The following is a 16218-nucleotide window of genomic DNA, read 5'->3' on the forward strand; positions in this document are numbered from 1 at the left end:
AAAAAAATCAAGATAAAATCAAGCTATTGTTGTTAATATTGTTGAGGATGATGATGAGCATCAGGATTCATTATATTAATCCTTGTATGAGATTTTTTTCTGATTTTCTTTCGTATTTTTTTTATTGTAAAATTTCTATTATAAATGTGAAATGTTGTTGGTGATTACCGTTGTATACAGTATAATAATAAAAAAATCTCATCATTATACAATTGTAAAATTTTTTTTCAAGAAAATGTCATTTCTTCTTTTACTTATTTATTTATTTGTTTTGTTTTGTTTATCTCTTGATTCATTACATATATTTTTATCATACCATGTGACCAGAGAAATAACAACAACAAAAATTTGCCAATGACCTGTACCAGGATGAATTGTTATGTTTGTTTGTACTTAGTCAATGATAATGATGGTAACCCCAAATGGCGGTGATAAAAAAACATTGAATAACCAACAACAGGTATAATGATCCGGAAACAAGCAATTAGTTAAATCAGATCTCATTCTTGCTTTTGCTTCTTTACATTCAATAATTAGAATGTTAAGTTCAGAACATTTAGTTGTTGGTTTTTTAAAATATTCGCGTGACATATACGAAGAAAAACTGAATAGTTAATCAATGTTCTTTTACTTTACTGTTTCGTTTTCATTATTGAATAAAATTGGATCGAAATTTTATGATGACGATGGGAAATTGTGTTGATAATATAAAAAATCTGATGATGTCAAAATAAATTTAAATTTATTTGAACAACAAAATTAAAAAAATTCTGAATCAATTCAGTCATATGATGTTTATAAATAAGAAAAAAAAGAACGTTATCAATGTTGTTGTGTTGTGTGTAAATGTTTCCGCAATTTTATGTGATCATTAAAAAAACAAACAAACAAAATTTCATCTGTTATTTTGGAAATAAAAGATAATTTAGGCTCATTTTAAACTGAATTTTTTTTTGGACTGACATAGATGATGGTCGGATGGATGGATGATCCTGTAACGTAAATTATACATAATCCACGTGATAATTATTATTATCGAATCAAAAATTGATTGTCGAGTAAAAAAGAAAAATTTCACTTTCGGCTCACTTGGATTCAATTGGTGTAGGCTGGAAATTTTTTTAAAAGTAAAAACAAACATATAAAAATTTTGATTGATTCAAATTTCAAAGCTGAAATAAAAAAAATATTGTTCCTTCCACATTGCATATTCATCATCATCATAGCTATTTTATCTATAAGATAAGAATCATAGAAAAAGATTGAGCATCGAATCGAAACGAAACGTTACTATAATTTTAATGATGATGATGATGATGATTACCTTCATCATCATTTGATCGATCTATTTTGATTGATTAGATATCGAATTTGATAATTTCTAAATCATCTTCTTTAGATCAATGGTGATGATAATAATAACAACAACAACAACAACAACACAATGATAATCAATAACAACCTACGATGAATAGAATTGAATGAACAAATCTTTTGAAATGATCATTAGATTAGGTTTTTTTTGCTGTTGTAGTTGTCGTAATAAATTCAAATGAAAAGAAATCCAAGAACAACAACAACAAAAAACAACATCGAAAAAAAACAGATGAACAAATGTATACATTGTTCCAGCAGTACAATGTATGGATTGAAAAAATCGAAATTGAAAAAAATTAGAAGCAAAAAAAACAAAACAACAAATTCTATTGAATCCATCGATCGGAAAGATGATGTGTAATGTTGGTTATTGTACAAATGATGATGATGATGATGATAATAATAATAATGATGGACAATAGAATTAATTTGTTGCGTGTGGATGTCAATGCGGCTTTTTTTCAATCCTCTTCCAGGTTATTTTTGTTGTTGTTTTTTTTATTCGGTCTTTATTCAATATGATTAAGAATTGAAAAAGAAAATTAAGAAAATCGTCTAATTTCAGCTAATTTTCAAAATGTTTAAAATAATTCTTTTTTTTGCTCTCAAAAAATTCTAATAAACTTTTTCAATGGCTTGATTTATATCTAACTTGAAAAACGAATAAATTATCATTCTTCATATCAATACATTGTTGTCGTTGTTGGTTTTCTAATTGTTCTTATCTTTTTGTTTTTCATTTCATCAAATTAGTCTTTTATTTGTGTTGAATGATGATTATTCAAACATGAAACAAGCAAACAGAAAGTTTGCTTTTACTTTCCGGTAATGTTTTTTTTTAAGTTGAATCCTGTTTATTCATTTTTTTCTATATAATGGAAATATTTAATGTAATTGTTTTATATCTAAAATCTATATATTAAATGTGATTCATATTTTAACAAATCATATATAAAAAAACTTTATCTTTTCAGCATTTCATTTCATTTGTTCAATTTTCATTTTAAATCCTTTTGATTATTGTTGAATATGAGATTATAATCAATTTTCTTTTTCTACTAAATATTTCCTGCTTTTGTTTTGGCTTTTGTTCTGAATTTTTCAATCTTTTTTTCACCATCATATACATTCTAACCGATTTATTCAATAATATTCTTCAGTTTGTACAGTTAATTTTTTTTTGTTCAAAATAAATAACGGATGATATGGGTGAACGAAAAAATTGATGATAATAAGTTAATCAAATTATTTTCGCTATATAAGGATAATTCTATTCATTTTTTTTCTTGTTTGGTAGGAAAAAATAAAATAGAAGGCGTCATTCATCGTAAATCTATTATGTTCTTAAATGTTCTAAAGTCAGAAAATTTATTTGAGAAAAAGAAATGAGAAGAAAAAAACATTGATGTTTTTTAACGCATCTTAATCGACTGACACTGGAGGCGCCAATCTTATTATTATTATTATATTATTTTTTTTTTGTTCTTGTTGTTATCATCATGGATCATAAACAAAATATGATTTCAATGATGATCATAATGATCATCATCAAGTTTAAGTGAATATGAAAGAATAAAGCAACAAAAAAAACATGCACTAAAAAACTGACAACTATTGGGATGGACCAGTCATCGAAAGGAGATTGAGAAAATTCAATTCTGAAGCATCTGAAAAAAAGAAAAAAGAAAAAATATAAACATTTGTCCAACGGATAATAATCATATAAAAAAGATAGTGAATTCGGATGTGCAAGTGAAAATCTGTGATAGATTTAAAAAGAGATTGAATTCAAAGTAGAAAAAAAGGGATTGAATTATTTTTTTTCCTAGAATTTGACAGTTATTTGTTTGAAGATTTTCTTTATCATCGATTGATTGAATTGATTGAAAGTGAAAAGCAAAACTTTTTTTTTGTTTTTGTTTTTTTCCCAATACATTCGATTGATTTATAATCGAATCGATAAATATTCTTTTATTCGTATGAATGGAGTAATCAGATTGAAAAAAACTGATTTGGTTGTTATCAAAAAATAAAATAATTGGTTTAATTTTCATCCTTTTTTGCCATTCAATTCTTTTCTATCATTTGATGTCAAAAATTTAAAACAAAAAACAAAAAACCTCCGATAAATTTTCCATTATATTATCATCATCTTTTGGATGTTCAACGTTTTACGGACCACATCTAAAGCATCATTTCTTCTCCCTCTCTTCTCTCCTTTATTGGCAAATTTTCAATTCATTCATTCATTGATTTAGTCGAAAGTTTTTTTTTCCGAAAAAAGAAAAATGAAAAATCATCTTCAAAAAAAATAAGATCGATCATTCGAGATCAGTTTTTTTTCTTTTGACAAATGATTTTGTAAAGATAAAGAACAAAGCAATGTGATGAATGATTGTAATCCTTTTTGTTTGTTTGTTTGTGAATAAATCCATGACATTTCATTTCATTTGAACAAATTTGATTACAATTGTCCACCCGTTTTTTTGTTGCTTTACATATTGAATGAATTCAATAAATCTTTTGAATGATAATGAAAGAAAAAAGCAAACGTTTTGGTATCCATCCATTATGTTTTGGAAGAGGATTCGATGAAGCATAAAAAAAATCTAAAAATCGAATGCAAAAAAATTCAAATTTTTTTTTCTTATAGAAAAAATGTATTATTTCGCCATTTACGTATGATCAATACGATTGACCAACAATTGTGAAGATGTAACATTCATAATATTTACAATATGAACTTTTGGATCAATTTTGTTGTTGTTGTTGCTGTTTTCGTTGTATCACATACAGAGAAAAACTTATGCGTCTTCAATGAGGAAAATTGATTGTGATCCATATTTCGAATGATAAAGAAAAAAATTGATCATCATTATTATTACAGAGAAAATAAACCGCTGTTTTCATCATCATCATCATAATCATAATCATCATTTGACAATCAATCGTTTTCGCTTGCTTTTTGGTAACAAATAAATAAAATCAAAAATCAACAACAAGTAAAATTGATCCAATAGAAATGACACATGTTTTACTGTAATTCATCTATTTCGCCATGTAATACATCATGAATGTTTAACTGAACAACAGCAAAAAAAAATTTCTCCAAATTTCTCTGTCCTCTTTTTTTTTATTCATTTCATTTTTATTAATCCAATTTATTTATAATTTACATTCTTTTTTTTCATTATTTCATCATAGTGAAAACAGACAAACTCAAACTTGAAAAATAAATGAATAAAATCAAATTATGTTTGATTGAAGAAATGTGACAATCATATTCGCATAGAACAATATTTCTTATGTTGAAGAATTCAATATGGTTTCATTGTTGTTGTTGCTGTTATCGGTGGTGGTGGTGGTGGTGATGTTTTTTCTCAGTATACAATAACTATGATTATTATTATTGAGAAAATTTGTCATCAATTGTCGTTCTGGCATCCTCTTCATCATTATCATTGAAGTTGGAATTACAGTAGTATTTGCCATAATTGGTATCATTGTTGTTGTTGTTGTAGTTGGTGTCATTATGGACATTATTGTTGATTCGGTAATATTTCGATGATGATGATGACTATTATTATTATGACTATGATTATCATGATGATAATAATAATATCTATAGTCATTATGATCAACATTTGTATATTTATTAAAGTTATTGTAATAGCCTTGACTTTCGTTCCAATTATTATTATTATTATTATTCATATAATGGTCATGATTATCGCTATTTTGATTGGTGGTGGTGGTGGTGGTGTGATCATCAATATGATTGTCATTGTTGTTGTTGTTATTATGGCCATCATCATTAATCGTACGGCTTTTATGATAATAATGATTTTTTGACTGTTTATCATTAATATGATGAAGATGTTTATTGTTCATAATCGATTCATTTTCATAGTTTGATTTACCTGAATATGGATATTGTTGTTGATGATGATATTTTTGGTGATGATTATGATTTTTGGGTTGTATTGTATAACCATCATTATGTTTAAACATTTCAATGGCTATTGATTCGGAACCAAGTGAATAATTTAAATCGTTTTCTTTTGAATACATTGCACTTGGATTCATTATCATCATCGATTTCGCTTTCGATGATTTTGGCATATATTGTTCCAATATGATGATAATGTTGTTCATCATTTATTATAGGAGTAGGATCCACAAAATATCCATTCCAATGATTCATATTATGACCAAAATTCTCATTATTATAATTCTTTTTTTCTTGCCATTCTAAATCTTTAACCTGGTTTTGATGATAATGATTTGAACATCGCAATCGCCATTGTGGTTTAAGAATTTCATTCAAACGTTGTGCTAATAGTTCACATGGTAAATATGGATGATGTTTTTTTGGATAATTGTATGATTCTGCCTTTAATGGAATAATTGGTTCAGGCAATAGCGATATTTTAATTGGAATCGGATATGATTTCGGTAAAATTGTCAATGATGGTTGATAATGATCGACAGAATGAATGGGTGTAAATGAATTAATCAAATTTGATTGTGAATAATGATCGACTGGAAAATCATTCAGATGTTGGGAATTTTTCTTCGATTGATGTTGATCAAGAATTGGATTCCAATATTTACCATTATAATTTCGACCATCAACCATATTGATTCGAAATGAATTGAATTCAGAAATAGCCATAATAGCTAACAATAGAAAAAATTGAAATCGAAACTAGAAGAGAAAAAACCAATGAAAGGGAGAGAGAAAGAAACAAGAGATTGAAAATCAATTAACATTTTCATTTAACTTTCCTTTTTTTTTCACCAATTTTTTCTTGCCACATTGATCAATCAAATCGATATATATTTTTGGATAATCAATCTTACCATTTTTGTTGCTATTACCATTTTACTATTATATATTGATGAAGTTTGGTTGTTGGTCAAATGGTATTCACTTTCTTTTCTCGTTCGTCAATATGATTGATGATGTTCATATCAATATACATTGACATAATGATGGAAAATCTGTTTGTGTATAGTGGTTATATTTATATAAATGAAAAAAATGTCAAAAAAGAAACGATACCTATATTATTTCGGTGGAAAAAATCTATAAATTAAAACAATATAAATTATGGAAAAGGAAATTTCATTGAACATTTCCATTGAAAACCAATTCAAATGTAAAAAATACAAAAAAAAATTGGGTCGATTTTTTTAAAGAAAATTTTTACGACTTTTGTGTAACGAATTTCTTTTCATCATCATCATCATCAGCATCATCATCGTTTAGCATGAAGTGTGAATAAATCATTTTTCAATCTAATATAAACAAATTTCCGAAATTTAATTTGATAATTTTAAAGATTTTCTTTTGTGTGTATAGCATCCTTTTTTATTAAAATCATCATCAAATGTTTTTTTTTGAAAATGAATTAATAAAATCCAATCAAATGTGGAACATAACATGCAAGCTAAGACATGCAAACAATGATGGCCTATTGCACGATTTATGATGATGATTATGATGATGATTACAAATCATCAAATTGTGTTCTAAAAGAACATAAAACTAACAGGATCCTTTTAATGTGTCCACCATATAGTTCATAGGAATAAAAATGTGTAAATGAAAATTTCTGTCAGTTAACGTTTTTTGTTTTTTTTTATTATCCAAATGAACAGTGGTTCCAAACATCTGGAACAAACACAAACACACACATGACACAATCAATCACCTATTAAACATTTTTTTTCAGATCACTTGTTGCATAATGTTAGATTTTATGCAGTATACACAAACAAACAATAAGAAACAAAAATTACTGCTATTGGTTGTCATCATCATTATCATCATCATAATCGATGACGTATCGTGTCGATTTTCATTCAATGAATGATCGACTTAAATCTATCTTAAAAGATTAATGATTTTTTTTGAAAAGAAGTAAAAAACTAACTTACTAACCGAAATAAACAAACAAACAAATTGTTATTGGCGACATAAAATCATGTAACGATTTTTTTTTCTTGAGTTCATCAAATCAGTGAAAAACAATCAAGTTTTTCGTTGACCTTTGGATTATTCGACAATCATTATTCTATACGGAACGTTTCAAATCAAAATTGACAAAAAAATTTAAAATTTTTCTAATTAATTTATTTCAATTTTTTATAATTTTGTTATCTGTACAATTGTCATTTGGATAAAATTTGTCAATTTAAAATTAAAGAAAAAAAAAGTTTCATTCGAAAAAAATTAGATAAAATTAATGATGATGATGATTTGATTGATGAATATTCTTTGTATGAAAAATGAAAATGATTTGATCATTCATCATTTGTAACAGCTGCATGATTGATACGTCCATTCATTGGTTGTTTACATTTAGTTGAAATTTCATTAATCGTTTCATTCGATGCCGATTGTATCATTAGATCAAAACTATCAGTCGATGATGTTTGATTATTATTATTATTATTATTATGAATATCATTATCCATAGTCGTATCATCATTATCATGTCCATGCATACGATGATAGTTATTCCACCATTCATTAGTAGGTCTGATAAGCATTCGTAATCTTTGATTGATTGTTTTTTTCGAATATCCATAACAAAATAATATACGTAATAATTCTTTGATCATTACCAATGGTATGGCACTAATCGATAATAATGCAAATGACCAACCAATCCATATTGCCCAATATGGATATTGATATGAACCATATTTTAATGCTGGTGTTTCAAATAACTGTTTTGATAATATCCATAACATTACACTTGGTGCAATGACTGTGATCATTATGACTAAATGTGATTGTAATAATATCTTTGGTTTCCATTTGGTCATCTTTTCTAGATTATCGAAAAATATATCGATTCCTATATGATCAAAAAATGGAATATTCATGAATAATATTGGGAAAAAAATGATGCAGCAACTCAATTTACCGTAGATATATGTTACAATAAATATTTCCAATAGGCCAATCACTAGACATGGTACACCAACTGAATATTCATCCATTATTGTAAAGATATAGATTCCAGCATTTGTACATAATGGTAAACCAAGAATAAACCAAACGAAAGATGTCAATATGACTACCAATGGTTTGTTGACTTTGATCTTTTTGGATCGCTATATATTGTGCGCATGTTCAAATGGAATAAAATAAAGAAAACAAAAAAGAAAAAGAAAACAAATTACAAGATCGAATTGGAACATACACACAAACACAAATAAATAACATAAACAAAAAAAACGATCAAGAGAAAATGACAATGAAATTGAAACAACAGCCAAAAAGAAATTAAATGTAAGTAACGATTATTTTGGAACAATTTTTGTTGTTGTTGTTGTTTGCTTCGAAAATGCTACAAAATTTCAAATAAATAATTCAGCCAACTAAAGTCAGTTGTACAATAATCGTGTTGTTACCATTTGAGAAAGAAAATTGGTCGAAAAAAAATAAAAAAGATGTACTTACAATGTCGTCAAACAGATAAGTGATGACTGTTTCGACCATAGCAAATTGTGAATCGATACCCAATAGAAATAACATTGTGAAAAACAGTACCGACCATAATAATGATATCGGCATACGGGAAAGGCCTTCGGGTATGACAATAAAAGCCAATCCTTATAAAATTTAATGTTTTTTATTTTGGAATAGAAAAACAAAAGAAAAAATAAACAAAGTGAAAAAATAAACAATTATTTTGGATCACCATCATCTCCGAAATCTTTTATCATCAATTTTCGTTTTTAGATCAATTAATTTGATTGTTTTCGATAGAATAATAATAAAAATAATAATAAAATACTAACTTACCCGCTCCATCTTGTACAATCTGTTCTATTGGTTTGTTTAATGCTGATGCCATATAACCGATCATAGTGAATACAACGGCACCACAAAATAACGATGTAGCAAAATCACCAAATCCAACCAATAATGCATGTTTAGTCTGTACAAAAGATTTTTTTTTATTTTCAAAAAATTTTTTATATTTTTTTCCCAATCCAAAACCAGAATTGAACAAACAAGCGGGAAAAAATTGTTTCGATAGTGGTCATTGTCGCCCGGTTACGATATCATATATTGATACACCCACACACAAACATTTATTTGAACAAAAAAAAAGGAAGGAAATTAAATGAAAAACCAGAACAAAACACGAAAAAAATAAAAACATTAATTATTCAACAAAAACCAACTATTTGGACAAAGGAAATAGACGAAAACAACAACAAATATGAACTGATTTTTGATTTCAAACCGCTCGGTTAGCATTAGTTCGGTTATTGTATTGTTTTGTTTTTGTTCTCTCATCAACATTATATTATTGTTCAACTTTTTTTTGTTTGCAACACTAAAAATTCATTATAACCAATCTCATATAATTCTTTCAATCGTTTCCATACAATTCTTGTAATTCTTTTTCTACGAACAACAACAACAATAAAATAAATTTCATTTATGATATGATATCAAAACTAAATTGCAATGATTCGGTTGAACATTATAACAAGCACTTTCATTTAAAAAACAAAATCTAATCTGACATTTTAATTTTTCTTTTCAATCTATAGTGAATAGGGGGACAGAAAAAAATATATAAATCAACACAATGATACCGAATGGATAAAGAAAAACTACTATACAAATCTCATTTTCAAAAGAAAAATAAAATCAGAACAAAGATTTCTTTTTGCTGGCAAAAAAAAATTGTACGAATGAATCACTTACCACCGGATTGTGGAACCGATTATATGAAGCATATGTTATCATACCGCCTCCACCTATTTATAAAATAATAATCAAAAAAAAACGAAATTAGATTTGTTATAAAAAATATTTTTAGATTCAAACAATAATAATGATAATAATTGTAATTGAAAAGAAAGATGTTTAATGGTTAACAATACTAACCGATACCAAAACTATAGAATACCTGTACGGCAGCATCACGCCAAACATCAACATCAGATATTCGATTCCAATTCGGCATTAGATAATATCTTAAACCATCATATGAACCGGGTAATGTTAAACCACGTGCCAATAATATGGCTAAAATAACATAAGGAAATGTGGCCGTAAAATAAACAACTTTACCGGATGATTGTATGCCTTTAATTAGAGCAAGTGCAACAATACACCATGAAATGAATAATGCAGCCACTAATTTCCAATTCATTTGGGTCATATCGTCTATACCGGTAGATTTTATTAGAACATAATTGCTGTCAAGCGTGGAGAAATTTCAACAAGAAAATAAAAATTAATTTCATTTTAATGATAGTTGTAATTAGTGGTGAAATAAATATTTCACTTTACTTTCATTCATTCATATACAAAATGTTAAACTGACGACGAACAAAATGGAAAAATAATAATAAGATAACAACATTCAAGATTAATGGCATTATTATTATCAAAGATGATGATACCATTTAATGAATAATTTCTAACATATACAGGAAAAAAAAGTAAACTTACTTGAAAAATTCTTCAGTGGATGAAATTGAATGATTAGATGAAACAAAAGCATTTGTATGAGAAACATTAAATCGATAATTAGTAATATTATTATCGTTGTCGAGTATTGAAAGACAATCTACGATAATAAACAATATTTGATTAATTTGAATATTTGAAAGTTTCGCATCTTTTTTTTATTGTTAGTGTTTGCTATGATCTATTATTATTATTATTGTTATACGTACTTTCAGTGTTAAACCAATTTGTACATCTTTGCCAATTTTGACCAAAAAATGATTGAACAAAATAAAACAATGTCCATGCAATAATCATATTATAATAGATGGCAACAATAGATGACGAAATAATTGATGCAAGACCAACACCACGAAATAATGGAGACAGATTTGCCCATAATTGCCCAGGGCCCATAGCAGAAAATTGTCCCAAACCCAATTCAATCAAAAATAATGGTAAACCAATTATAAGACAACAGATTAGATATGGCAGAAGAAATGCACCTGAATTTTTAATGGAATTTTTTTTTCGTTTCAATAATGTTAAAAACTTGATTGAGAAAAAAAACAATAATACACATACCGCCTCCATTTTTGTAACATAAATATGGAAATCGCCAACACTGGATAAATTTGGTCAACAATGAATCAATTTTGATGATGAAAATTTAATAAAGTAAGGAAAAATTGTCATATAGAACAGAAAAAACAAACCCAGAAAACAATTTACATACATTGCCCAAACCAACGGCATTTCCCAGACAAGCCAATAGGAATTCCAACCTGTCCACCCCATTGATCACGTTGTTGTTCAACACCATTGTCAGATTGTTGTAATTTTTTCTCTTCAATAATTGAATCTTTACTACCGCTTTCATCATTATTTTCATGATGATGATGATGATTATATCCATTGGGCAAAATGTGTCGATCACTTGAAATTACATTTTTGATCGACATTTTTTTCAGATTTGATTTTCTTTGTTTCGTTTTTTTTTGTTGCTATTATACTGGAACGACGAAAAGACGAAAGAAAAACAATGCCAAAAAAAGGATAAATTTACTATTGGAAGAAATAAATTGAAGGAAATTCAGATTCAGATTGAAGTAAATGAAAAAAAAATTGACGATAATTAACCTGAAAAATATAGATTTATTTTTGGTATACACAATGAAATGGTGAAAAAAAAATGAAACGGCAAACGTGATGGTTGGCTTGCTGGCTAATTCGTTTCAAATCACGAAAAGAAAATATTTCTTTTTTGTTTTGTTTTTTGGTGACAATGTTTGTCACCTAAGAATAAAAAACCTAAATAAAATAAAAATTGATAAATGAAACAAATTATTGGAAATTTATTTTTTTTATGGCTTTTATTTTTAGCGATGATTGATAAAATTTGAACAGTAATCGTTTATGTTGATCAATGTTGTTTCTTAAACAAAATTTTAAAAAACATTGCCCATGAATTTTATCTTTCAAAATTAAAATTTTTTAATAGCTTATGTGGCCTTTTAAACGAAACAAATATTCATAAGCAAATGAACCAAAAAAAAAAAATTTATACTCTTGTCACCGATATCGTAAAGCAAAAAAAAAAATGATCGATTGTCAATGTTGATCAATATATTGATGATAAATCGAAAAAAATTTAAATATTTGAAAGAAAATCTGGCCTTCATCCATTGTTTCTATGATGAAATCAGATTTTTAAATCCAGGTGTGTCAATTATTTATGTCGATTATATATTGATTTATTCAGCTTGTTTTGTTTTTAAATCAGTGATTTTTCAAAATTTATTCATATTTTTACTGATCATCAATAATTAACTAATTAATTGAAAATAATTGCAATAGATTCTATTATTTTAATATATTTCAAATTCTCATGTTTTTTTTATTTTGAAAAAAATTACAAAAATGGAAATAACAATAGTGATGACATTTCTTTCTTTGACAATAAAACACCGGTTTTATTTTCATAGAATAATGACGCCAATATTTCAGATTGATTGACAAGTGATGAAAATTGTGAAACAAAATTCATTATTCCAGATTTTTTTTTCATTATTGATTGGGTAGAACCCCCAATAGACATTTTTGTGTGTTTATTTGGTTTGTAAATTCAATTTTTCAATCGTCATTTTTTGCATTATGAATTTTTGAGCTTTTCCGGTCGGTGTCATCGGATATGAATCGACAAATAAGAAATATCTGGGAACTTTAAAATATGTGAGCTTTATTTATATGTTGGAGATGATTATGTTTGATACCAAGGGAAAAAAGGAAATAAATTTGTTAGAATAAATACTTCTTGATAAATTTTTTTTCAAAAATTGACTTACTCGTTCTTTACAGAATTCTCGTAATTCATCTTCAGTAGCTTGAACATTTTTGTGTAGCTGTACCCATGCACAGATTTCTTCGCCTTTACGTTGATCTGGTACACCAATAACCTGAAATTATCAATTCAAATTATCTATTATGTATAAATGAGAAAAAAAACCTACATTGACAGTTTCGACAGCCGGATGAGTGTATAAAATTTCCTCAATCTCACGAGGATAAACATTTTCACCGCCAACAATGATCAATTCTTTAGTACGACCAATAATTTTTATTAAACCTTTTTCAGTCATAACAGCCAAATCACTAATTTTTGGATTTACGAAATGTTAAAAGATAAAAGATTTTCAAAACAATCATCTAAAGCATAATCATACCCTGTATTATACCAATGAGCTTCATCAATGGATTCTTTTGTTTTTTCCGGTTCAGACCAATAACCTGACATGATAACATGACCACGACAGTGTAATTCTCCAGTTTCACCGATTTTAACAATTTGTCTTGTCTTCGGATTAACTAGCTTAATTTCGACAAAATCCAAAGGTGAACCGACCGTTTCAATTGATTCTTCAACTGTTGAATTAATAGAATATGTTGTTGCACACGGTGATGTTTCAGTGGCTCCATATGCTACACGTACTTTACAATTGGGTGCAAATTCCATAAATTGATATGCAACTTCAATCGGCATCGAAGCGCCACCAGCCAATACTTCGCATAATGTCGGTACTTGGAGTTGATTATCACGAAGATAATTTAACAAATCTATTACCAATGTTGGTGTCGCCAACAAATGTGTGGCATTATGTTCCGTAATTGATTGTGCTAATTGTCTAACATCATATTTTAAACATGGTATTAATAATCGTCCAGTTTCCGTTGCAATCGGTATTAAATTTCCAAGAATACCGGCAAATGCATGAAAAAAAGGTAACGGAACACAGAAAATTGAATTTTCTTTTACACCAGCTCTATATGCACACATTTTTGAATTGTTTACTATATTGAAATGTGATAGACATGCACCTTTAGGACGACCAGTTGTACCCGATGTAAACATTATTACAGCCGGATCATCCGGTAAAACCAAATTTGTTATAGATGAATCTAGTTCACCAGTTTGTTGTTTTAATTTTTCTAATTCCAAAACACGAATATTACGATTATTTTTAACTGATGAATTTAAATCATTAAAAGTATCGCCATCCATTGTTACAATATTTTCAAGAAGAAATGGTATCTGATTCGAAATAGATAACAACGATAACGATTGATTAATTATAGAATAGAAATAAAACACATACTTTATCATCATCCTTTTTCTCTTCCATGTTCAACGTTTTCATCATGATTGATGAAAATCGATTAACAATATCTTGTTGTGATTTATGTCCTGGCATAAATAATGCTTTCATTTTGCCTCTACGTATTGCATAATCAAGCTCATATGTCTGATAAAATGGATTGACAGTACATAAGACAGCTCCGATACGAAAACATGCATATTGTATGACAATCTTTATTTTCAGCCAGCCGTATCAAAATGTTTCAAATCAAGTAAAAATCAAATTGAAACAGAATCAAAAATTGAAGTAAATGATAATGAAATATCATTATATCATACCCAATCATAAGTGTTACAGCTCCAAAGACCTACAACATCACCTCTTTTGATGCCAATATGTTCATACATTGCTTTAGCTAATCGATTAACATCCTGATAGAATTCCGAAAAAGTTTTCTGAATATTTTCATGATGGCTTATAATGACTGGTTGTCCATTTTCTATTATTTAAAATACATTACATAAATAAATAGATAATTAGTTACTATTTGTTCATCTTCCCCTCTTAATTTATTGACTGATAAAATTTTTTTTCCCTATGCTTTAATCACAAAACTTACCAATTTTTAAACGATCATCAAAACAATTGCCAACCGTTTTATAAAGGATATGATTTAGACTACGACCAAATGCATATGAATAGGGTAAATTTACATATGGCCTAATTGATTAATGATATAATAATGATTATAAATAAAAATTTTGTGGAAAAAAAATTTGTGAACATTAGCAAAAGGAAATAAAAAGTTTCTACTTTTAGAGTACAGCAACTCATTTGGTACATTTGTACTTGTATATTTAAAATGAAAATGTGCGTAAAATTTTAGAATTACACACGAATTAAAAATGAATACTAATTAGAAAACTTACGGTAAAAATTCGGATGTAAATAAATCGGTGGTAACATTACGTTTACTATTACCGTTTATTATATATTCAGCCGTTGGAAATGTTGTAGCCAATAATTTAGCATTTTGTTGGCCATAAAACCGAAATAAACGATTCAATTTCAATATTTTCATCGACATTATGATGATTTTTGCTTGTTTTTTTTTTGTTGAACTTAATTTTCAGCTCAAATTCAAATTCCAATATTGAAAATACTGATAATAACTGGAATTTGTTTTGGAATTCAAAACAACAACAAGGATTAACCGAATGTTAAAAAACCGAATTCGAAGTTTAATTTAAAATTCAAATAAAAAAACTTTGTTCGATAAAACAATGATTTAAATAAACTTTTAAAAAAAGAAAATGAAAGTATGAAGAGAACGATAATCAAATGAATGGATTTGTTGAAACGGGGAAATTTATTATTTTTTCTGAGCCTATTTTTTCATTTCTTCATTTAAAAAAAAATTGGTAACAAAATGATTAATATTTACTTTAGATTTGGATAGTTATCATATACAGATAGCGAAAGATAGATAGTTAAAGAGAGAGAGTTTTTATAATTATCATCAAAACATACAATATAATGAACATACGCACACAGACATATATGATAAACATTGACATAAACAGATTTACTCATTTATCGTTTGTTCATCACTTCTAACATATTATCATCATCACCATTCAAACAACAAAAAAACAAACATAAAGACACACATGGAAAATTGGTTGCAATAAAAAAAATGACAAGAATGAATGAATG

General features: G+C 27.2%; 3 protein-coding genes and 1 long non-coding RNA gene across 5 annotated transcripts; 1 reads left to right on the forward strand and 3 right to left on the reverse strand.

The window, feature by feature from the left end:
* Positions 1 to 4500: 4500 nt before the first annotated feature.
* LOC113797948 (uncharacterized) lies at positions 4501 to 6551 on the reverse strand. Of its 2 annotated transcripts, XR_012846009.1 has the most exons (4): positions 6443 to 6551; positions 6241 to 6381; positions 5298 to 6085; positions 4501 to 5229 (listed from the first exon to the last, which is right to left on the reverse strand). XR_012846009.1 is itself a non-coding variant. In XM_027348421.2 (3 exons), exons 2-3 carry the CDS (start codon positions 6259 to 6261, stop codon positions 5390 to 5392), a joined length of 717 nt encoding a protein of 238 aa, XP_027204222.2. In that variant the 5' UTR covers positions 6262 to 6381; positions 6443 to 6551; the 3' UTR covers positions 4501 to 5389. The 2 variants fall into 2 exon arrangements, 1 of the variants encoding a protein (XP_027204222.2); XM_027348421.2 differs by having other exon boundaries at positions 4501 to 6085.
* A 943-nt stretch (positions 6552 to 7494) lies between these two features.
* LOC113797905 (sodium- and chloride-dependent glycine transporter 1-like) lies at positions 7495 to 12231 on the reverse strand. Its single transcript, XM_027348366.2, is given in 12 exon segments — positions 7495 to 8246; positions 8316 to 8505; positions 8855 to 9006; positions 9200 to 9335; positions 10118 to 10170; positions 10301 to 10614; positions 10871 to 10988; positions 11098 to 11373; positions 11453 to 11492; positions 11604 to 11651; positions 11653 to 11932; positions 12008 to 12231. Coding segments are annotated over 11 exon segments (2064 nt in total). The 5' UTR covers positions 11830 to 11932; positions 12008 to 12231; the 3' UTR covers positions 7495 to 7686.
* Positions 8589 to 10617, forward strand: LOC142644832 (uncharacterized). Its single transcript, XR_012846000.1, has 2 exons — positions 8589 to 8683; positions 9401 to 10617. It is a non-coding gene; the product is annotated as an uncharacterized LOC142644832 (long non-coding RNA).
* A 481-nt stretch (positions 12232 to 12712) lies between the features above and the next one.
* Positions 12713 to 16002, reverse strand: LOC113797913 (putative acyl-CoA synthetase YngI). Its single transcript, XM_027348381.2, has 8 exons — positions 15432 to 16002; positions 15122 to 15222; positions 14841 to 15001; positions 14521 to 14733; positions 13591 to 14456; positions 13378 to 13519; positions 13213 to 13323; positions 12713 to 13104 (listed from the first exon to the last, which is right to left on the reverse strand). Exons 1-8 carry the CDS (start codon positions 15587 to 15589, stop codon positions 12976 to 12978), a joined length of 1881 nt encoding a protein of 626 aa, XP_027204182.2. The 5' UTR covers positions 15590 to 16002; the 3' UTR covers positions 12713 to 12975.
* Positions 16003 to 16218: the final 216 nt, after the last annotated feature.

This window comes from Dermatophagoides pteronyssinus, unplaced genomic scaffold (assembly GCF_027571235.1).
Source record: "Dermatophagoides pteronyssinus isolate colony J.1.1.1.1 unplaced genomic scaffold, Derpt_VIB-CSIC_2022.12 sq0003, whole genome shotgun sequence".
Lineage (NCBI taxonomy): Eukaryota > Metazoa > Arthropoda > Arachnida > Sarcoptiformes > Pyroglyphidae > Dermatophagoides > Dermatophagoides pteronyssinus.

Coding starts and splice junctions, on each gene's coding strand:
- LOC113797948 (XM_027348421.2), bottom strand. CDS start 6,261: ATGGTAATAGCAACAAAAATG. Junction 6,086..6,240: donor TGGTAATAGCAACAAAAATG/GTAAGATTGATT, acceptor TTTCTCTTCTAG/TTTCGATTTCAATTTTTTCT.
- LOC113797913 (XM_027348381.2), bottom strand. CDS start 15,589: ATGTCGATGAAAATATTGAAATTGAATCGTTTATTTCGGTTTTATGGC. Junction 15,002..15,121: donor TGATGATCGTTTAAAAATTG/GTAAGTTTTGTG, acceptor TTTAAATAATAG/AAAATGGACAACCAGTCATT. Junction 14,457..14,520: donor AGAAAAAGGATGATGATAAA/GTATGTGTTTTA, acceptor ATTTCGAATCAG/ATACCATTTCTTCTTGAAAA.